General features: G+C 40.2%; 2 protein-coding genes across 6 annotated transcripts in view; both read right to left on the bottom strand.

Annotated features, from left to right (window-relative positions):
* tjp3 (tight junction protein 3) overlaps positions 1 to 7,603 on the bottom strand; it is a 32,248-nt gene extending 24,645 nt beyond the window's left edge. For both annotated transcript variants that reach the window (XM_061683406.1, XM_061683404.1), the window contains exon 1: positions 7,402 to 7,603. The gene's annotated coding sequence lies outside the window, so the exon portion shown is untranslated. The remainder of the gene's footprint in view (positions 1 to 7,401) is intronic.
* A 6,166-nt stretch (positions 7,604 to 13,769) lies between these two features.
* sbno2b (strawberry notch homolog 2b) overlaps positions 13,770 to 24,263 on the bottom strand; it is a 72,570-nt gene continuing 62,076 nt past the window's right edge. For all 4 annotated transcript variants that reach the window (XM_061684437.1, XM_061684438.1, XM_061684435.1 and 1 more), the window contains 10 exons: positions 21,417 to 21,488; positions 20,896 to 21,004; positions 20,746 to 20,817; positions 20,512 to 20,655; positions 20,279 to 20,373; positions 19,373 to 19,465; positions 19,156 to 19,287; positions 18,433 to 18,509; positions 17,750 to 17,940; positions 13,770 to 15,998 (listed from right to left, as the gene is read on the bottom strand). In XM_061684437.1, the coding sequence (XP_061540421.1) occupies positions 14,899 to 15,998; positions 17,750 to 17,940; positions 18,433 to 18,509; positions 19,156 to 19,287; positions 19,373 to 19,465; positions 20,279 to 20,373; positions 20,512 to 20,655; positions 20,746 to 20,817; positions 20,896 to 21,004; positions 21,417 to 21,488 (2,085 nt within the window). In that variant the 3' untranslated portion in view covers positions 13,770 to 14,898. The remainder of the gene's footprint in view (positions 15,999 to 17,749; positions 17,941 to 18,432; positions 18,510 to 19,155; positions 19,288 to 19,372; positions 19,466 to 20,278; positions 20,374 to 20,511; positions 20,656 to 20,745; positions 20,818 to 20,895; positions 21,005 to 21,416; positions 21,489 to 24,263) is intronic.

The following is a 24,263-nucleotide window of genomic DNA, read 5'->3' on the forward strand; positions in this document are numbered from 1 at the left end:
TTTTTAATTGAAAAACGTTTTCCTTTTTGGGTTTACGCGCAGGTTGGCGATTGGGTACAGCACAGCGAGAGTTGTGATGTCAATGGGCGTGCGTGGGCTCTTTAGTTACCACAGAGATCCTGCAATATTTCAATCAGTTCTATCTGTAGAGGAAGTGCATACATTCACTTCCTAAATGTGTCCAAATACATTTGTTCACCTATTAGCGCCAGTTTGAAAAGCAAAGGGCGTAGAGAGTTAGGACGACACATTCCAGAGGGAACGAGTAGAGCCAGCTTCTCTCGTTGAAGCACAGACGACTGATGTATGCAGAAACTTACAATACTGCTGGAGATAACATTGACATTGAAAAAAATTCTCTTAGTGCGATAAATGTTTGCGCAGTAGACACGACAGGAACACATCTGCTGCTGGATGTGAGCACTGGGAACAGTAGGCCATTTGTATGTTGTAATGTTAATCATTAACCAAAACAAAAAAAGATGCAGCTGCTCAAACAAACAGATTTTTTTTCATCCTCTCTGTTTTCATAGACACTAGTCTCTCAACACGAGGCACTCGTTTATGAGTTGGATTTTCTTCCTCTCTCTTATTGCACTACTTTTATTGTCTTGGTACGGAAAGCACTTTGCCCGGTTCCTGGATAGTGTTTATAAAAAATGGATCTGAAATAACCTAAACTATATATAAAAAAAGCTAGAATTTATTTTAAAAATTAGTAAAATAAAAACAAAATCTTTTATAATGTAACTTATAAAAAGGGGATAAGCCAACTTTACAAAATAACCCAAAAACATTTAATAGAATTCAGGTAATGCATAAAAGAGAGAAATAAAACAAATACAAAAACGTTGGAAACATAAAATCAACTTAAGCAAATCCTTTGTAAAATAATAATAAAAAAAAATCTTATAAAAAGTAAAAATAAATAAATTCCATTGAATACGTATAAAAAACTAGATGAATAAAGTACAATTCTAATTATACATAAAATAAAAATGTGGAAATAAGCTTTACTGAATATAAAAAAGAAAACCCTACACAAAAAATAAACACTTTGAAATTAAGAAAATACAAATCAATTAAATCCCCTCAATATGCTAAATAAAAAAAAAAACTGTTGCAAAAATACCACAATACTTTTTTAAAATGAATATAGAAAAATTAAGACAATAAACATCTACTACAAATGAAAAACAAACTAACAGATGAACACAGAAAAACTAAAACAAAAAGTTTAAAAATGAAATAAATGTAATTAAATAAAATACAAAAACATACATTTTACATAACCAGATGTAAACCATGAGCCACAGGACAGGCAAATAGCCAAAATGAATATAAACACTATTTCACCATTTCTCTGGGTGATGAAACTTCCATCAATCAATTTTTAATATCGCCTATCGTCACTTGAAAAAAACAAAAACGAAGTAGGAGCAGTTAACTAGTCTCGACATATATCTTAATGTGAGTTCATGAATGAAAGCAGCATCCAAGTATAGAAGATAACACAGTTGTGCACCATGCCCTCATTTCATAAGAACAGACAAAAAAAAAAAATACTAAAAATATAAAAACACTACTCAATTCATTTTCCTTAAGCAATTCACTCAAGTTTCTTTGAAGTCATGCGATAAGTACTAAATCCTATTTTGGTTGTTTTCAGTGGCTTTAACAGGTCACGTCAGGCTGCCGTTATACTGCACTCACCCCTTGGTCTTTGAACCTCACTTCCATTTCCTACTCGGCTCTCCAAGCCCAACAGCAACAACAACAACGCTAAGGCACGAGCGGTTGATCATATTCCACGCGCAGCTACAATACACGGGCCACTTGTCCAGCTCCTGAAACCTGATCCTTCATGGTGGCGGGCAAAAGAAGAGAGATATGACAGGCGCTGGCATAGGGCAGGAGGACTCACCTGGGAAGCGCTCCTCCCCTGCTCGCACTTTGACCACTCTTGCGGTGACTCCCTGATGCACTCCATTAAACACTGAACTACCCATGGAATGACCACGGGGTCAAACTAAAGACAACATGGTTGACTTTTAATTTGTTTTTATTCCAAAACAACACAAAGATACCTGGCAGACAATACATAAAAGAGGACAAAAGGTGTTTGTTGAGCGATACTGTCGCTACTGCTGTACCTGCACAATCTTTTATTTATTTGTTGTTGTTTTTTTTTTTTACAGTAGGCCTATATTTAGTTGAACATGCTGATGTTTTGGATGACTAAGATTGTTTTATTTTAACGTGCATTATTATTTTACTGTAGTCTTAAATTTAACCTGTGCAACTTTAGGTTTTTTTTTTTATGGTTGAGCTATTTTCCCCTTCCCTTTCAGGACTCCTGATTCAGGTATTGTTTGAATGTTGAGGCATAGTTTTTCTGAAAATATTGATTGGACTCCAAGATGCTTCGCTTTTGGGTGTCGAACTTGATGTAAAGCTACGGGTTATCCCCATGTTCCCCAAAAGGTTATCCAACTCAAGATTCTACATCCAGAGATGGTGAATTAAACAAAGTGGCAAATCAAATTTCATCCGAATCTACTGACAATTTTTAATTAGTATTATTTTTACATGTAAATTCTGTGCTGGTAGCAACAAAAATGTACCAATAGCAGCACTAACTTACAGGCACCACTAGCAGAGGCGGTGGGGACTCTGGCGGCACAGAACCAAAGTGCTTCATTAGTTTGATCCGCTGGGTCGCATTCATGATGGCGACGCCCACCCAAGTAGACTCGAGTGACACCTTGTTGAATCTTACAAGCAGGAAATCCACAGGACCACACAGCAACAAGAAGTTTCAACGTAAAAAACTCAAATGTCTTGCAGTCAGCAGAAAACGTATTCCAAGCTCAGTTGTTCTCGTTTGAATTCATTCCGGAGGTCTGCACCAAGGCACAGTGATATGAGAGCTTCTCGGTCCACTTTGAGACTTTTTCCCACAAGGCTGGTTTGAGTGCACCGGGCGCTATGGTTACGACGGCGGAATGAGAGCGCTGAACTGTTAATAATTGAAAGACTGTTTGCTTGAGTAAAGCTTCCTGGGTGCCTTCACAGCACACAGGAAGTAGTGATCAAACAAATGTTTACTATTCTATACTAAAAGGCATTTGAGAGTTACATTTTTGGGGCCCTCTAGAAATTGCAGTTTCTTTGTTATTATTATTCTTTGACCAAATAAATCACCTTTTTGAGAGCTTTTTCTCGCGCAAATACTCCCCAAAATTGGTTTGGTAGCACCCCTTTGTTATTTTTCAACAATTCAGCCCCTTAAGCAGTATCACTTAGCAGCCTGACAATTGATTGGCACTTTTTTGTGGGTCTTCTCATGATAGACATGTCTGCCATGCCTGAAAAGACTAAGCCATCCATGTTGGTTTGAAAAGCAGTTCCAGGTATCAAATAAGATTTTGTTTGATTTCTACTAGGGCAGCTGCTGAAAAAGACTTTTTAGGACAGAGTGCTCTACCGATTATCGCATTATCCCTAAATCGGATAAAAATGTCTGTGACCATAAATATGCTGTTTCATACACCAATTTGACAAGTTTCGCTTTATTTTCTTTTAGTTCTGAAATAAACTTTGGACATTTTGTCTTTTACAGATCGTTTTCTACTGGCTTGCCAGCATCATGCCACCTTATTTCTACACAGAGCGGTGCATGGGTCCGCAGTAATATTAGCCTGTGTTAAAAATTATCCCCAGTTTCAAGGCAGAGATCTTGCCATTAAACCTGAAACTCTAATAGCGCAACTCCACAGGGTCAGATCTTGACCAAATCTCTTGTGATAAAGGTCCCCCAAAGAGATTCATTTTGGTATTAAGTGGCCATTTAAGGTTCATTTTGGCCAGTTACCACTTGTCCTAGAAAGACAAATTTGTCCTACAATATTTTACCATTTCCTACCAAATTTGAACAATGTATACTAAATAGGATGACGAAACTAAATTGCCAACATTTTTATTTTTGCCTGTGGGTGAGGCAAGACAAAGTTTTATGACTTGCCATAAAATGCACAACTCTGATAACGCAATTACTCAACTTAACAAGGTCAGAGCATGAGCAAACATCTTGTTTGTGATAAATGTCCCACACCGAAGAAACTCATTTTGGTTTGAAGCAGCAATTTCAGGGTTGTTTTGGCCATTTCTAATTGCCCTTAAAAGACAAACTTCTCCTCGAAATAGTCCAACTGTGACTAAATTTGAACCAAGTATACTGGACCGATGACTTACACAAAATAGTGAGTATTTTAAGTTTTGTTAATGCGTGTTGGCAGATGGCGGTAAAATTTGATTGACCAAATTTTAGAGCGAAGTGACCATTTTTCAGTCATTTTTGGACATTTTCAGGGTTCTTTTAAAGGCAAACCTCTTTGGGTTTGGTCCGATTTCAAATTGGAAAATGGTATACGGTGGGTGAAGCAAATTTTTGGGGTTTTCAATCTTGCCGGTGGGACAAGAATGGCCTCAAAGTTTGACTACTTGCCATAAAACACAAAACTATGACACCACAAATCCACAAGGTCAGAACTTGACCAAATGCCTGTTTGTGCTGAATCTCCTATCCTGAATTGACCCATTTTGGTTTGAAGCTGCCATTTCCAATCATCCCTTAAATATAAACTTCTAGAGATTGAGCATGTTTGCTACCAAAATGAAACCACAGTGTATTAGAAGAGTGATTTGCAGTGTGGTACAAGTACCACTAGTGGTATGTGGGCACCCTCTAGTGGTAAACTAAATGAATCACTGAATTAAACATTCAAACCGTGCATAATGTTACAGTGGTGTAAACTTTTTTTTAAAGCCAGTCCAGTACATTTGTTAAGTAAATCTAACTTGTAACTTACCTTCACTTAAGTAATTAATTTTTACACATCGACATGAGCAACTCTAAATTGTCAAAATCTTGAGTTTTCATCTTTGTGGAGCATGGTGGCTCAGTTTGATGACTCGCGATAAACCATGAAATTCGAACTCAGCTCCACTAGGTTAGACCCGGACCAAATGTCGTGTGTCCTGCCCTGAAGTGCTTCATTGGGGCCCACTACAAGCAGAAATGTATCGCTTCTATACCCCGCTCCAGTTTCCTCAACGGCACAGATGGCCAAGCCTGGCACTTTATTACTCAGTCAGTGGAGTAAACAAACACTTTGTTTTAACACTTTGTTCAAAGTGTTTTAAGAAACACTTTGTTTTAACAATAAAGGTGTTCTCACCGATAGTTCACGTCATTCCTTTGCACTGCATCATAGCAGAGAATAGCGCTGAAAGCCACTCCTTCTAGTGCTCAAGTTACACAAGCGATAAAAAAGGTACATCCACAAGACACATTTTAATAGCCCAGGGGTGCATTGGGTCAGTATGATGACATCTATTTCTGACTTTCGACTTGAGTATCGGTAAGAGGTATACTTACAATTAGGTCTACAAGTGGTTAGACTGCAACCTTATTTTTAACAATGGATTTAAAATGATAAAAGCAGTGATGAATAGTGGATAGCACAGCCGTGTTCATGACAATCATAATTTGATGCCACAAAGGATGAAATAGGCAAACAAAGCTTTGCAATCTGTCTAGGTAGGATACCTCCTTCCGATTGGGGCTAAATTGGCTGAATTCCCTAGTAGGTGTTCGTCAAAGTACGAGCCCTGGAATTTTTCATGACTCATCCTCAAATGATAGTCACAATTTGACACCATTCTCCACCCATATTAAATGGCGTAGGACAAAAAGAAAGCATTGCAATTAAACACCACCCATCTGTCTAGGATACCTACTTCTGATTGGGGCTCATTTTGGAGCATTGCCGAATCAAAGTTTGTCTAAGTACAACCCCTGGAATTGCGCAAAAAGGCTGACTTCCTGTACAATTTTTTACATGGGTCCTTGAGAAATTTGTGTGCATCCTGTTATGATACAAAATTATAAATGTCCACTTGTATCAGTGAAACAGGTGCCAGGGGCTACTTTTTCTATTATCTAGAAATGTCCACTTGTATCAGTAAAACGGGTCTCGGGGCTACTTTTTGCCTAACGTTCAGTCAGTTGTTGTTTTGTGTGTGTGTTGTTGTTGTCCTGGGGACTCTGTGAGGACACATTTGAAATAGCTTTGGTTAAATAAACAGTCTGACAGCTATTAACTAATATAGTTTGGGTTACATCGGCCAGCGCTACTGATTCTGAAAGCCCTAGCAGATTAGATTGACATGGCAATCCACAGAGGCTGAGATCCGATTGGACAAAAAAAATTCTTAACATCCACAAACTGGCAGCCAAGAAAAACACAACAGAATGAGAACAATAGACAGATGAGAATATTCATCCATCCGTTTTCTTTACTCCTTGCCCTCTCCAGTCTTGGCTGAGCTGGCACCCATCTGATTTGGGGCAAGAGGTGGGTAACACCCTGGAGTGGTCGCCATGTCAATTGCAGGGCACCCATAGACATGTAAATGCTCATCTATGGACAATTTAGTTTAATTTAAACCTAACTCCATGTTTTTTGGAAAGTGGTAAGGAGCTGGAGCACACAAGTAGAACATGCAAACGCCACACTGGAAGCCTGGACTCGAACCCACCAACCTTTCAGACCTATGAGGCAGATGTGCCTGTTGTGGTTGAATCAATACAATGTGATAGAACAAATATTCTAATTTTGTTAATTTAAGCAACAAAAGCCTTGCTTGCCCTACCACTGGGTCAATTTGACATGAGCGCTAATCAATTCTATATTTAAAAAAAAAAAAATACTATTACAGGCTTGACAATATAAATCCCTTTCCTCCCAACTGCTCGCTTAGCTGGATCATGGCACAAAATGTCTGTAAATAACACCATGGTTTTATTTTGAATAATCCATTGGTGGAAGCGCAGTTATGTGGACATATTAGGAATAATAATAGCAAAACAGCTGTTTGTGAGTCGAAACTGTTATGAAACTCAGTTTGAGGCAGGTAGAAACTTGCACGATTGCTTGGAGAACCAGAAAGGCGAGACGAGGAGGAGGAAGATGAAGAGGACAGTGAATCACATCACACATTGAGCTCAAACGTCCCTTCAAACAAAGAGCTAAAACATCCTTTAAATTCCCCCAGATGCTATCGATAAGTAAGAATGAATGCAACTAACGGGGCCTGCTAAACAGAAACGCATGCGAAAATGCTACAAGCCAACGACCAAGACCGACGCCAAAGTAGCACTTTCGTCACATCTCCCGAGGACGGAGAAACACCACACGTTATTGAAAGATTGAAAGAAAAACGACACTCTTTAAAAGTGCACACATGACTTGTTTACATTCTTACGGTCGTTTTTTCATCGTCATTATTATCTTAAGTGAAACTGTGAGACATTTTGACAGGCGAAAGGTGTCTTACCTGTAACACTTCCGGATTGTACGCCGATCCAATTTTCCGCCGAACGCGCTCCCTTCGCGCAAAATTCCTCGCTCAAGTGTCAGGAAGTCTCGTTGGTTTCAGTGGTTTGTAACACAAGTTTCGCCTTGGACGTTTCAGCACTACAATACTCACATTGGTGACTTTTAAATCTTCCTGGCTTTTGGGACAGGTAGAATGGGCGAGTCCTCTAAAACGGGCGTGGTTTTAGACAGATGCGGAAGTACTCACACAACAATGCTTTCACTCACCAAGCATACGTGTACAGCATTTTTAATTTGTTTTTATTTGAAAAATTTCAAGACCTGAATCCCGAACTAAAGTGATTCATGTTAATGTTGAAATATGTATAAAATGTCCTAAGACATTTCCATTCGCTGCCAAACAGTCGTTCCAAAGAAAAGCAACATTAAATTGTAGTGTCACATTGCCTCCACGAGTGCAAGCAAGGGCACACGAAGAATAATTAATAGGGGGTCAATATGAATCGCATTTTTTCATTGCAGTTTTAATGTTGAAATATTTAAGTGGTACAGAGATTGTATGGTGGATGGACTTAAATTCGCGGGAGAGCAAAGTAGCTCAGAACAATATCAAAATGAAATTGTAGCGTCACATTGCCTCCAGTGGGCAGCGGCATGAAACAAAGTTGGTAATTTTTTTTCCTTTAACGAAAACAAAATGACGTAGGCCAATTATTGTCAAGTTTAGGATGTGTACCACTTGTGCTACGCGGGCTTCCTCTAGTGGCACTGAACTAAAATTAACATTTAAAACACGAAATGCTGTACTTTACAGTCAAACATAGTAGAATTAATCTTGTAGCTATATATACAGTCTGTTTAAAACTAAGATTAAATTACAAAAAACGTCCAGTACAGTACATTTTTTTAACTTTTCGTCAACAGTACTTTTTTTTTTTTTTTAGTTTTCAGGTTCAGTATTTTTTAAAGTACTGCTATAGTTTTATTTAACTTTTAAGTACGATACATTTGCATTTAATCTATAGGAACTTTTTTTTTTTTTTTAATATATCACTTTTATGGACAAGTGTTCACTCACATTCACACCTATGGCCTTCCATGAACATGCATATTTTTGGAATGTGGGTGGAAGCTGGACTTGAGCATACAAATTCTACAGAGATTCAAACCCAGAACCTCTGGACTATGAGGCAGACATGATAAACATCACAGTGCTTTCTGTGAATTTTCAAATTTTCTGTTTTTTTTCCCACTACATTTGCATTAAAAGGGTGAGTGCTCTTACTTTATTTTAGTTTTATGATTGTAAAAACGGTCCCCTAACTTCAGGACTATGACATTTTCAGTCCATTTTCGATTGCACTTGTCCTCGTTAGGGTTATGGGTGACCTGGAGCCTATCCCAGCTGACCTTGGGCGAGAGGTGGGGTACAACCCGGGTTGGTCGCCAGCCAATCGCATGGCACATATAGACAAAGTAGCATTCATACCTTGTGAGGATAAGCAGTGTAGAATATGGATGGATGGATGCATTTTTAAGCAAAGGGTTGGGAACAAAAAACCATTCACTTTAAATCTCGTCTGAATACGGTCATTTTCATATCCCCCCCTCGTCCCCCCACAAATCGATGCTAGTGATCTGTCCCCACATCGTTTGAGAATGAATCTATTAATCCTTTTGAACACTTGAACTCTCTTGAGAAGTGTTGTAAAACTTCACCTCCTCCCTTACTGCATTTTGTCTCCTCAGGATGAGAAGTCTGGATGTTTTTTTAGACAATACGTGTTTGTATTTTTATGCAGATGAAAATAAGACACGTGAATTTCAGCAATCTTCAAGTTTTTATTTGTTTACAAAGATTGCAATTTCATATAGTCCTTCCTTTAATGAGTAGAAAACCACTTTTTTGTTGTTTTGTTTTTTAAAAGAATTAGTCAAAAGGCACAAATTTTACAATATATACATTTGGATCTAAATTATAAATATATATAGAAAACAAAAGCAAAAACCCAGAATAAAAGTGCTGAACACAGTTTCTCTTTTTTTCGCTTTTTTTTTTTACAGAAAAAATAGACTTTGTTTAAAAATACATACAATCAGTAGCATGTTTTTGTGTTATTTTTTGTTGTTGTTGTTAGCAATAAATTATTTGTGTGATTTATAGAATACGCAAACAGTGGAAAAACATGGAAGGATGGTTATGGTATACAAATCCATCAAACAAACATAGACCAGAAGAAACACAACATGCCAAAGCTGGTTGAAGTAGGACAGTCACGTGATGATGCCATTCTTAGTGCAGCGCAACAACCAACGGATAATACCGTGAAAAGAAATCAGGGGCCCATAACATGTCCAATCCCAATTCCCCCCCCCCCTGGGTTAAGTAAGTACTTTCGTTAGATGTAGCCAATTCATGTCCTCTGTTAGCATTAATTTTCTTAAGTAATGTTCCTGATGTGGTCATACGGTATTTTAGTTAAATAGTAAGGTAAAACCCCGCGTAAAAAATTCTGACGGAATGTTCCTGCTCTGGAATATTTGGAAAAACTAAGTCATTCAGATAAAATAGCAATTCCATTACTTTGTTTATAGTTAACCCTCCTGTTATGTTGAGAAAAAGAAATCTAGAAAAAATATTCCAAACATATTTTTAAAAAAAGTTCTGTTTGCCTTAATTCTATGATCTTTTAATTTGCAAACACCTCCCCAAATGTGGTATATTAAATATCTTGAGTCAAAGAGCTAAATCAGAAATCTAACTCAATCCCACTAGATCTCATGTCATACACACACATTTCATCCATCCATTTTCTATAACATGTCTTCGTTACAGTTTGCAGGTTAGCTTGAACCTATCCGGAAAGTGGACCCTGGACTGGTTGTCAGCCAATCAAGAGCCCCATATAGACAACCATTCTAAGGACCATTTCTAGTCTTCATTTCACATAACATGCATGTTTTTGGAATGTGGGAGGAAGCCAGGGTGCTCGAAGAAAACCAATACGAGCATAGGGAGAGCATGCCACCTCCAGAGATTCGAACCCAGAACCTCTCGACTGTGAGGCGGAGGTGCTAATCACTACTCTCAACAATAAAGTGTGAATCAGCATTTCAAATCCAATTTACATAACATGAGGGTTAAAAACGAAACAAAACAATAACAATTGTAAGCCATAAATACATTTCGTGATTCTGAACCAGAATGTGTTTCAATGGTAGAATTCTGGGGGAAAACAAACGTGTTTACAAACCAGTAGAAATGATGACATGCTGCCTTAACAAGGCAATAACATGATGTCCAATCACAAAACAGTCTAACACAGGGGTAGGAGAATCTATGTCCCACCAGAGCATTTTTCGCTTGCCCAAATCCTGTCGTTGCCATTTTCATGAATCTTTTTCATATATTTAATACATATTTTAAGTAAGTGAAATAAAATAGCAGAAAAGTTCCCCAGCCCTGAAACATAAACACACCAAGAACAGCAAATGGTACATACAAGTACAAACACGTTGGTTTCAGCACTGTTAACGGGGAAATATTTCTTATGTAACCCTCGCCCGTCCACCAACCTTTTTAGTTGTTTCTTCCTGAGATTGTTGAATGGTAATTTTAGGGCAACAAAACACTTTGGTATCTCTCTGAAGAAGAAGAGAAAAAAAAAAACAACTCCATGAAGGACAATGAGCATAAATCAATCCAGACAAGACAGTGCAAACATATTTGGTGGCAGATTTGAGTAGAATTTGTCTTCCCTGACCAAACGTTTTGACTCTTCTTAAAGAACAAGCAGAAGAACACAGATATCCCTTAAATATAAATAATATTCTGATAACTACTACGATATAAAGGTGGTATGCATCGAAACAACCAGCGAGGAGATTCCCGCGCCCAGTGAGAGTAAACAGTACTTTGTACAAGTGTGTACGACTGACTTTTCTTTCCTGTTTTTATTGCTTCGACTGAGCGCAGTGCACAAGCGGACATTAACGGCAAAGCCACACGGGACACAATTCAAACGCACCGATTACAAGGAAAAGGGGAAGTTTGGAGACATTTTCCGTACATTTGGACCACAAACTCATGGCTTTAATCTGGATTGGAATCGTGTGTGCATTAACAAAGAACTTTGACTTTACTCATCTTAACAAAATAGTAATAGTCACATGTTGTAGCCCCATATCGCGTGTATATATTGTGTATAAACAACACTGACATGGAGAAAATGGAGGGGGGGAGGGCAAAGTCGACCCGGCATTTTTTGGTTCACCTTTTTAGGCGCAACATGTAAGGACGGGTGTTAAATTTAAGACGCGTCTTCTGCCCTGTTACATCGAAAGCAACTGTCAACTCTCCAGACAAGTATGTACAGGGTTGTGTAGTTATGCCAATATGTAAGGGTATTCCGCAAATTCTGGGTCTTCTGTTACGGCAATTCTATGCAATCTCCGAGGGTGCTGTTATGGAAATTACACACACAGAAAAAACATGTAAATCTGTAACTTAAGGTCTTCTTTTTTGGCCTTTTTTCCATGCCTTTTCTTTTGTTTCTAAATAAATAAATGGTATTTAGGCAGCATGGAAGCAAAAAAGTCAACCAGGCTATTTTCTGCCTTCGGAGGTAGTCTCAGAGCTGTAACAAGAGGTCGGCTGCCGCCTATACGTAAGGCTATTTCGCCATGCCAGGAAATAGTAGCTTAGTCACTTCTCCCACCTATTTGCGTTGAAAGCAATTGTCCAGACAAGTCTGCCTTTTATAACATGTGGCAATTCTGTGTTCTGAAACTACGCCCCCCAAAATGTAGCTTTAATTTTTCGTCTTTTTTCCATGTTGCTGTTTTGTATAAACGGTATACAGGCGGCAAGGGTGGGGAACAAAGTCAACCCATAAATTTTACGACTTCTGAAATAGTATCAGAGCCATGACGGAGAAGGGAAGCTGGCTGTGTGTAAGGGTATTTCGCGACTCTGGGACAGAGGTGTAAGTAGGAACGTGACAAGACTTCCCAAAAATTACACACTGTCAAACACTAAGTCTGGTTGTAATGCTCACTTCAACCTGAACACAATGCACCAAAAACTTTGAAAATCAGATAAGTTACGGAGACATTTTGTTTTTGTGAGGGGAAAAATGGCGTTCCTGTGAGATATCGCCTATAGAATAAAAAAAATGGCTTCAAATTAAGAGTAAAACACTACAACGTCATTGTTTCTCAACACATCTCGACTCTGATTTCAACTGGTACTCATGGAACCCCTTCTCCAATCGTCTGACAAGTTTCAGTTAAAAATATAAAACAATAATCTGGTACAGACCCAAATTCCGAGGGGTACTCCAAGGTGACGCGTCAAAATTTCTGTGGCGTTTCAAATGACGTTACTTGAGAAGTCAAACTCAATTTAAGAAGAACAATGTGGGCAATAAAATAGGGCATGTATTTTATTCATCAATTGTGTTTTTCATGAACTTATTTGTCATGGAGGATTTTAGAGGTGTTTGAAGTGCTCATTCCATGTTTTTAGAAAATTCCACAAAGATGGGGGCCACTTGTCACGCTGCTCGTGTCAGCATATTCCGCAAATTCCGGGTCTTCTGATAAGGCTCTGATGCGCAATTTTGTGGATTTTCTGTGTTAAAAAGTGGCAAGCGTCTTACATGCAAATGCTGCGGTTATGGATACGCTTAAAAAAACTGGGACGTTAGCCACTGTAAACATGGCAATTTTCTACCTTTTCAAACAAAACAAAAAACGGGGAACCAAGTCAACAGGGTAATTTTCTTGCTTCTGAGGTAGTATCAGAGCGGTAACAGAGGTGAGAGGGCACAATTTTGCTTTGCCGGGTGTCACATGGTTTGTTCAGAGATACTGAAATCTGGAATGTTAGCTGCTGTAGAAGCCAGCATTTTCAGACTTCAGAGGTAGCATCAGAACCAACACGTGGGTATTTTGTGATGCCAGGACAAGGGTGTGAAGTTAAGCTTATATGTAAGGGTATTCTGGAAATTGTGGGTCTTGCGTTTTGGCTCTGATGCTGTAGACAAGAAAACGGGAATTGAAGTTGTTAAGTTGACAACAGTGACTTTAGCCCTTTTACGTGGACTGTAAAAGCCAGAATTCTTCAACCTTTTCCCCCTGTAATAGTTGAACATAGGAGCGCCGTGTTGCTGTGTCAAATTGCATGCTTTTGTGGATGTATCCCACTTTGGCGAGGTTCTGTGTAAAAGGCAAAAGTGGATAAATGTTGGGACTTTCGGCTGTGAGGCGTCACTTTTGTAGGATATCATTGCTGCCAAGGGAGTTTTTTTTATTTCTATCTGAAAAAAAGTTTGGGATCAAAATAAATGTGGAGATTCTTTCATCCTTTGTTGTTGTTTTTTTTTTTTTTTTTTTTTTTTAGTAGAGTGACAATGGGCTTTTTGACAAAGAGGGGGGAGCTATTACAGAGCTTTTTCACTTGGTTGACAAGAAAATATAAATTGAAAGTCTACAAGTCTTAAGTGTGACGAGAAGGGCCTTTCTTTTGACACAACATAAATGACTTCTCTATATATTTAATGACCCAACACAACCGACACACACTTGCACATGCACACACACACACACACACAAAGCACGCACGCACAAAATTAAACAACAAGACCAAAAGCACTTGAGACTTTCCTGAGAAATTTCAAATCACACCAGGAGTCAAATCTCTGTGTTATCGTCAGTTTAAAAATTAATTTTTAAAAAAAGGGTGGTGATATTTTTGGATACCTTCTGCTCAGAACGCTTGTTGTTGGTGTTGCACGCCACGCACACACACAAACGCACTCACAGTTGAGGCTTCACAGAGGCCTGTCCTTGGAACCCGGCACCAGCATAGTGTAACACAAAGGGACGAAAAGATTTAAATACAAATATACCATATTTAAATTAAAATACAAATCTATACATTAGGCTACATAGATTTTTTTGTTTTTGATTTTAAAGACTGCATTTTTAGATTTCTCTGAAAGGCACTGTTAGCAGACTGCTGCTTTCCTTCTCCTTTTCTTCCTTGAACACACAAACAAATAAAAGGAGACTGTGTTGTGTGTGTGTGGGGAGGACTAAACGGACAAAAAGGAGGCATTTCACGGTTTTGTCAGCTTTGATTTCTTCCTCTTGTATATTCCAGTTCGTTGCCACCTAGTGCCTCGCTCGAGTAAAGCAATAATAAAAAAAAAAAAAAGATTCCAGCGTCAAATCAGTTAAAGGACTTTTTTTGTTTCGTTATGACAGCTCCAGAAGAGTTTCGTAAAGTCAAGTTTGCATTAGAGCTGCCATGGAGGACGCACTTTGGGGTGCGGGTATCCAATACAGGGAGCAGGCGAGGACTATGGATGGTTAGAGAGAAGAGTGTGAGCAGGACAGGCAGTGACATTGACTAGAAGGTCCCGCACAGCAGTGGAGGCGCGTGCTAAAATCTGCTTACACACACAAAAAAACGAGACAGGACATTAAAGCATCAGTCTTGCTGGCGGTAGTGAATGACGGACTTGCGGTCGGACCCTGCCGCCTGTAGCATGCTGTTCAGAGCCTCGCGCACGTCTAGAGCGCCCGAGCTGCAGTGGCCGTTGGGCAGGGGGAGCGAGTCCGACTGGGGCAGGAGATAGTTGGGGAAGCGAGAGGGTGCAAACTGAGAGGAAGAGGAGGAAGGGGGGTTGGAGAAGAGCGAGCTTTGGACGAGCGATGAGGTGGACGAGGTGGTGGAGGAGGCGGAAGAGGAAGGGCAGACTTTCTGGGTGGGCATCTGTGGTGAGAGGGGCAGGTCGAAGAGATCCAGCAAGTCCTGGTGGTTGTTGGTCAGGTGGTTGTGGTTCAAAGACAGAGGTGGAGGCGGAGGCGGAGGAGGGGGAGGCGGCGGTAGCTGAGCGACCGTCTGCGAAATGAACGACTCTAAGTTGAAGTCGTCCGCGAACGCTCTGGCGGGTCCCGTCAGACTGTCCAGAGCCAGTCCCCCCTCGCTGCTGTCCGGAGAGGGCGACGGCGAGCTGGCAGTCAGGTCCAGGATCTCCTCCTGGGCCTTCTGGGAAGACAAGCATGCCATCTGGTGCACTGGGAGCGGTTGTGTGAAGGGGGGTAAGAAGGACTGGGGGTAAAACTGGGAGAAGTTGGACCCGTGAACGACCGTGTTTCGCACAACGGGCTGCTTGGAGGCGGCCGACTTGCCGGGCCAGCCGCTCGGAGTCACTTGGTGATTTGTCCTCGGTAAAGACAGCAGACCTTGACCCTGGGGGTGCTGCTGCTGATGCTGCAAGACAGCCTGCACCCTCTGTAGCTGAGAAAAGCCCGCCATCTGTGTCTTTTGCAGCGGGTTCAGTTTCTGCTTGAAGAGCTGGCTGTGGACCAGCGACTGGGCCAGGGACTGGTTGGGCATCGCTTTCTGGCTGAACAAATTGGCCAGTAGGTGCTTATTGTCCTGCTCCATCTTGCGCATGCGCTCCTCAGCCAGACGCTGCTCCATAGCCTGCTTCTCGCGCTCCTTGCGCCTCCGCTTCACTTCCTCGTCCATTAGCAGGAGCTCATCGCGTACCCGGGCCACGCAGTTCTCGGGGATCTTGATGCCTGGAACAGTGACGACTCGGTAAATACCACATTAAAAAAAACATTTTAATTGTTTTACCCCTTCCAGATGCTTTAAATTTGTTTAACACACTTTGAAACACATTGTAAATGTATTCGAACCAAAATATTGCAAGCATAAAATGTGTTACCATGCATATTTGTGATTCTCAGATTAAATTTCTTTTTTTTTTTAAACTCCTATGGCCAAAGCCCAGTGTAACATAAAAGTATTGCTTTGGCACCATCTTGTGGCATCCTGAGACTAAAGAACTGTGTTGAAGTCATTTAGACAGGTAATTGCTATGTCTAATTAAAAAGTTGTGATTTGCCGAAACCTTTTTTTTTGGAGGGTGTCAATTACTTGTGGATTATCACTCTTTGTGGCTGGGCTCGGTGCTTATCCCCTGTGAATAGAAGGGGTACACACACATATAGAAAAGACTGTACATACTGTAGTGTATGTGTCTTAGATATGTGCCTTTAAGGGGCGGGGCCTGGTGGGATGAAGTGTGATGTCGGTGAATCTCTTGTGTGAGTGTCTGGGTGTGAGCTTTGGCAAACAGGAGCGTGACTGTGCTCCTTGTGTTTTAAGGTTCTCCCAGCGTTCTATAAATAAATGGCTGCAAAATCCATTGGTGACTTTCCTTCTCATCTCTCACATGCAAGGGCATTACAGTTAAGTACGTATACTGTAAAAAGACAAAAAAAAAAAAGATTGCTTGAAAATTTTGGGATGTAGCAGGGTGTGCAAATGATGAACCGCGATATAGCTGGGGACCACGTTAGTTCCCGGAATAAAAAGGCCCCATGGCGCTGTTTTTGCTCCCATTTGCAATGGCTTGATAGGACTCTCAGTTGGAACAGATTTTGATCCACTTTTTTATACACAAAAGCCCTTCAAATTTGGCTCATCTGTGACTGGTGATATGTGTTTGAGTCCATCTGTCTGTGCTGTTTGACAATCAGCAACACCACATAAACATGTACGGTAGATTACTGCTTCTTGCAGTGGTTACCCTTGTAATAGAAATAGAGTTTGTATGTCAAGTTTTAAACACTTTACTTACAACAACAACATGCCTACATTAGTGGTTTGTTAAATTTTAGACTTGATAGTGTGAAAGTTAATGAAAAAAAGGAGATGCGAGAGGCTTTTGTGTCATCCAATTAAAATGTTGTTCATTGGTGCTGACAGAAGGCCCAAACAAAAAAGGTTCCTTGGCCTTTTGGTAAGCGGGGTGCACACACATATTGACATTGGGTCTAATTTAAGCGTTTTCCCTCACTTGTGATCAAAGTAAGCAAAGGCCTGACTCTTATACGTCTTTATTATCCTGAGTAATTGTCCTGTGGTGCGGGTGTGTTAACAGGGATTTTTCCTCCCCGATCTACTCAGAAAAGAGTCTGGCTGACAACTGTCAATGTTAAACCTGTTCAAAAATTCTTAGATGTGAGGTCAGTGCCATGTTCGGATTGTGACCTGAAAAGGAACGATGGCCATTTAGGAACATCGTTGAAACCCGCACTGTTGTGGACACATATTTCTGTCCCCAAGTTATTCACCACAATAGAAATGACATGGAGAAGAATTTGCGACTGCAATGTACAGCTAACAGTTTGCCTAGCTTCTTTTATTTCTTCTTCCACTCTTTTTTCTTCTTTGTATTTTCTGGCAGTCTGGATGCCTATCCCTATGGTTCCTCCAAAGGTTATTCGTTCCCAAGATCAAAATACCTACAACTCACACTCACCAACTTGCTTGTTGTGTTGCTTGGTTTTGAGGCGAACAATCTGCAAGATGCTGGAACTGGTGATGTCGGACACCACATCGGACACACGCTTCCACACGCGCAGTAGAGCGCCGCACAGCATGTGGTACTGGCGGAGACGCATGCCCTGGAAGCACTCTTGGCCCTCCTCGACCTTCTTGCACTTGCCGTTCCTGCGAGGAGGCCACGAAGACCGTTACTTACACGCATCCATCGGTGACTCAAGCCACTCATTCTGACCTTTTGCATTTTAAACCACAAATGGCAACCGACAGCTTACACTTGCATGACAATTAAGAATGGTAAAATGTTACTTAAAACATTGTCTGGACAATTATTAGATGTTTTATCAAGGCAACACGTTTGGGCTTTTACCCAATATAATTGTTCTTTATAGAAAAACTGCTTTTTGAATACAAACAAAGATGTGGACTGGATTGCGTTTGAGTTTGCATTGTAGTAGTTTTTTAATAATGTGAGAGTACCCTCAAGTGTTGGTGATTATTTCTAAATGACTAATGTTTAGTGTGCATCTTTATATCCTTAGGGAAGGAACCTGACAGGAAAAACTCTGCCACAGGATCCCGCCTGATTGGATGTAGCCATCAAGATTAATCTCAAAGGAGTCTGTGTGTGTGTGCGCGCGCCCATATTTTCCTAGTTACCAGTTAGCATGGCTACACTTCTTCAAGGAGAAGCTGAACTGGCTCTCCCAGCAGTCCTTGGCCTCCTCTGGAGTCACCTGGAGAGGAGAGGACAATTAATATGTTGTCATATCATCATTAACAAAGAACAATGAAGACAGTTGATTTCAATTGTATATGTATCATTTGTCTGGTTTGCAGTTTTGCAATATGCTTCCATGACCATGAGGAGGCAACAGGTGCAATACAAATTGATTTATCCCCACCATGTATACTCTGTGTGGAAAGTAGGGATGCACTTGATCGAGTATGAGTACTTAAATATGGGTACACTACTCATTGATGCCAAGTAATGACACTTGATAATGCTATTATAGCTTGCAATTGTGATGAAAATGTGTTTTATTTTAATCAAATATTGTTTAACAAAAAAATCTTGAACATGGCAAAAATGTTACTTCTCTGTACTGTGAGTGCGGGAAAATACTGTTTACGTAGCCTTGAGGTCACTATTTGAGGAAATTCGGTGGGTATTTACAGTATCAAAAACAGTGAGGATTCCTACAACCATTCGTCTAGTTTCTATGGTCATTCAGTTGATGTTTTAGGACTCGGGTGTGCGTCAGCATAGGCGCCTCCACTGTTGTGTGACATCTCTGTAAAGCTGAGGTAGACAGAGTAGGAACGACTGCCTTTTTGAGTGTCACTCCAGTGTATCTAGAACATGCATAAAATCAAACGCACCTTCCGATAGCGTTGCTGCAGGTTGTCAAGGCTCTCGGTGTGAGTCTGCTTGCCGATGTTGGGCTTGTAGACAATAAAGTTCCTGCCTCTCCCTTGCTCAGCGAGCAGCACGCACGGCTGGTTACCTCGTAGCTGGAAAGCAACAGAAGTGGTCAGTCTTTCCAGTCGGGAGCTTTTCTGGTCAACCTGGTTGGTTCTTTATGATTCACAGGCTCACCTTCTGGGACAAGTAAAAGCCCTCGTCAGCACCAGTGAGATTGAGAAACCTGTTGTTGGCTTCATCCCAAGGCATACCTCTGTCCACACTGATCTGTACGGACAAAACAAAAAGGACTTTGGAGGTTCTGGTGCATCCTAATATGCAAAATTTGTGCGACCAAGTACAAAAACCTTAAATGTAACACAGCATTGGCTTGAAGATGGCAATCTAGCTTATAGTTTATACAATTAAATAAAATGGTGCCTTGATTTATGAGTTTGGTCCGTGACTTCACTCAAAACATTAGAAATCATCTTTCCTCATTGAAATGAATGGAAAAGTCATTAATCAATTCCAGCTTCACAAAAAAAAAAACCAGGAATTTTTGTAATTTGTTTTTTTAATTATAAAAATAGCACTCTACAGTATTGTACTTTACACACACATACAGTAATAATATAATTAAATAGAATGTCAAGAATTAAAACTTCGTAAATCATGATTTCATGCTTGAAATCCCATTGACATTGTGCTCCTTCTGGTGTCCACGCCTTGGCCACCAGGGGGCGGCATAATATACATACGTGTATACACTGAAGAAGATGGTCACAAGTGCTCAGTAAGCTGCAGTAATATAGTTTTTTGCAGAGGATAAAGATTAAATCCCTTTGGCTATTGTTATATTGTCTGTTTACATGTGTTTGCTGCACAGTTCAAATATCCATTGCTTAAAGGGTTATAACTACAACAAAATCTGTGCTAGTTGTGTTTACCCCATCAATAGCACTGTGTAACTCTTTAGCTCACAATTCGAGACAAAAAAAAAATCCATATTGCAATGCCAATAAATATTAGCTCGTACAAACGGAGAATCCGCATTTACACATATCCACAATACACCCGTTGAGGTTATATGGTTCCTACCTTGTAAAGAACCACCTGGCCATCCTGAGGGTTTCCAACTGTCATGAAAATTTCTTGCTTCTCCTCGTAAATCTCATCGTTACCTGGAGCCAGATCTGTTGACCACACGATGAAAGTCAACCAAAATATGAAAACTATATATATATATATATATATATATATATATATATATATATATATATATAAAATTCTTTTCTAATAATAAGTTTCCACAGTGGGCCTAAGGTATGTACCTAAGATGCCCATGTCATATTTGCCCTCCTTCTTGTCCTTCTCGATTAGGTAGTCAAAATTGTCTGTGAAGTACTGGAAGAGATGGTTCTGCTTGTGGACCTCTAGACCCAGGATGCGGTTTAGGAACTTGGTAATGCTGCAGTCTTGAGTTTAAAAACAACAACAACATTTTTATAGAAGTTGACAAATGACAGGCTGGAATGTGGCCCCTTGATCATATGGACACTACCGACCTTTCTCTGTACTGATGCCGAAGCGTGACTCCCTACAGAAGATGCCCACATCCATCATTCCATGTTTCATATCTAACGTAAAGGAAAAAATACAGATAAACACGTTGCTCTTCGTGCTCTCTTAAATATTGACTAACACGGAACACATACCTCTGAAGAACATGGCGTCACCTCCAGGGTAACCTTTGGGCACAGGCACCTTGTTCTCTATGTACCCCAGTATTGCTTTGGTGATTTTATCCAGAGCCTTGGTACCATACTACAAGAAGGAGCGCATATTGATTAAGCCATCCAAAACTTGGGAGTTCAAACTACCCTGCAAGCTCAGTGATTGACTACACAAGTGGGTTTTGCTGTGTTTTTTTTTTTCTGCCACCACACACGTATAACAGTGATGGCAAAAGAAGCCCCTACATCAAACTATTTCATGTTTGTTCGCTCTCCGTTATGTGTTTGTTATTATTATTTATTTATTCACTTTTAATTATTGCCTATGGGCAGTGTTTGGATATTTGAACAATTTGGATGTCACCCAGCCTCACGAATGGATTGTGTTCCACTTTGGAGGTTTCACTGTAGTGTAATAAGTGTGGTTTCACTGTAGTGTAATAAGTGTGTGTACTAAGCAAAAAAAATATATATGATTTTATTTCCAGGCATCTTTAGCCTACCTTGTTCTCAAAGTTGTACTTGCTCAGGTCTCTTGATTCAGTCGCTCTTCTGTCTCCGTGTGTTAATGCGCCCTGCAAAAAGGACGAAGGTTAGCTTTTTACAAGGATTAGTATCAAATAAATACAGGAAGAACATCATGATCTGTGAGTACAAACATACCACTAAATGATATAAGCTACAGTTTCAAGTGAGGTAACCACTTTCATTGTAAACGTTTACCAAAATAATTTTTACTGTCTCATTATCTTGTGGTTTACCAGTCTTGTGAAAAAATTGGTATTATGATAGTGACTTGAAATAGTGGCTTTTAGTTGCAATGCACCCGCAGAACAGTTTTAATACTGTTCATAATATTAAAGCAAATGTAACATCCAAGTCGGGATATGACCGCGGGTCCTCTCTTGTCCGTTTTCCATCCCACTTTTACATCCACTGTGCGGGAGGTGAAGGTTATGAAAGATAGTCAGCAAGGCCAGACTGCTATTGTCCTCATAACATATGTCTTCACTGCTGATCTGGAGTCATCCAGGGCGCAAAGGTGATCAGCTGCAAACTTCAAGTGTGTGTGTGTCTGTGTGTGTGTGTGTGTGTGTGTGAGAGAGAGTAAACATTTCATTAGCTGAGGGCAGGGAACGTGGGATATGACCCACGGATTTACCGAACAGGTTTGGCAAACACAGCTGCGGCTTCCAAGAATGGACTTCCCCGCGTGCCCACCCCCCTTGTGTGTCTTTTTCTGTCACTGTAGAAATAAATAGTTTGTCGCGCAAGTGCATCATGGAAAGTGACCATTGGCATGTAAATTATCCAAAGTGACAGAATCTCTTGAGAGATAAGAGTCAAATTCTGTATTTACACAGCCTGGTCTAAGTGCCCAATTCCGATTTAGTGGGATTTTTTTGTTGGCAGACTATTTATTATTTTATTTATTTATTATCTATTTATGTGTGTGATCCAGTGACCCAAATTTTATATCACAGTATTGACAGTTATTGAACACCTAAAACAACCTGTCTGGGCCAAAACTGCATGTAAACAACTACACAGATGTCAGCATCAAGCACAGACAACATAAAAGTTATACATACACAGTTAATATTACCAATATCAAATGTTACACACTGGTCAGTTGGTCTGGAACCCTAGTGGTTTAAATGCAGGTAACCTCAGCGAGCATTTTGATTTTGTTTAATGATTTTTGAGCCTTTAATCGAACATATGTACACCATTCTATATTTCAGTTGTGTTTTTTTTTGGGTAGACACTGGGGCTGCACGATATTGGAAAAAAATGACACTGCGATTTTTTTTTAAACGTGCGATATATATTTCGATGTGAAATAATACAGGATCAAACTAGTTCAAAGTTCAGTTCATCGTTCCAAAAATGAACTAGTTCAGTTGATAATTAAAAATGTTGAACTAAGTTCACCAGTCCAAAAACAAACTAGTTCAAAGTTATTATTATTATTTTTTTTCAATATGCTGCTGACGCGCTATTAGCCTCAAAATACTGGCATTTCATTTCCCCATTGCTGCCACTCATTCAGTCCACACTAGTAGCCAGCTGCAGCTTTCATTCTACAATCTCAAAAACATGAGGAAAACTTCTTGCTTGAATGGAGTTTTCTAAAATGAATGAAGAATTACAACAAAAACAGGACTTTTGGCCTTAATGCGCAAACAAAAACGTGCAACGCAGTATGCGAGGAACAGTGGTGAAAGGACATCCTCACAGCTCTGGCTGACTACATTAATAAAATAATGTATCTATTCTTATATTACAAAACAAAATAAATTCCATATTATCACTGTGATCGTATAGTGTTTTAACTAAAGCATTCTGATACAAATAATTTTCCTAGTAATCCATTTTTACAATTATGTACTGTATTACAAAAGAACACATGCACTCCCATTTACGCTGTGTCGCTGAACGCACCTCACACACACACACAGCTGCCGCATGCCTGCCTAGTTTCATTCTGAACAGCAAAATAGGAAATGCAGCTGGTGTACAATGTTTTAATCTTTTGAGGATGTCCAAACAGGTCCCCCTCTGGTGGTTACCATAAATATGACAGTTGATTCATTGTACAGGAAGTCCTCGAGTTACGATGCACTCGATCGACGACGTTTCGACTTTACGACGCCTGTGTTTCGTCCGCCATTTTGTCCCAGAACCATAGTGTTTCTGCTAAGCTAGTGCATAGTGCTTGTCTGTGTTTGTGCGGCAGGAGTATCTTTGCCTTTTTCGCCCTCCTTTTTTTCACACTCTCAGCAGTAATGGTAAGTACAGCATCTTTTTAAAAAATTTTTTTAATGTAGTTTAGTTTCTTTATACGAAGTGTTAACCTTTCCTGCTACGGTGACCTGACCGTGGTCGGGAGACGCAGGGGTTAACTCCCTTCTCTCGTTGCACAGCTGAGCTGGGTGGCGGCAACAATAAAGGCACGAAGCAGTGATTTGCTGCTTTAATGGCTTTATTAGCTCCTCTGCACATTCAATGTCATCGGGTCCTCCGCTAATCGCTACTCTTCCCCGGTCGCCGTCACTACACTTGCCACTGTACACACTCGCAACTGCGCCCACTCCTTCCTCCTTCGCAATCCCGTCTCACTCACACATCGACGCACACGCCCACACACACTGAGCTTGCTGTCACAATCACGTGCCAGCTCAATCACGTGGGACAATACCCGTAACAGAAGTATTTCGCCGTAAATTTTGACTTTAACGGTGAAATCCGATTTACGCGGGAATTCGTGTTACGTCACCAGCGTAGGAACGGAACTCGTTCGTAAATCGAGGACTTCCTGTATATTACAGTACACCAACATTGGAGCA

This window comes from Phycodurus eques, chromosome 8, assembly GCF_024500275.1.
Source record: "Phycodurus eques isolate BA_2022a chromosome 8, UOR_Pequ_1.1, whole genome shotgun sequence".
Taxonomy (NCBI): domain Eukaryota; kingdom Metazoa; phylum Chordata; class Actinopteri; order Syngnathiformes; family Syngnathidae; genus Phycodurus; species Phycodurus eques.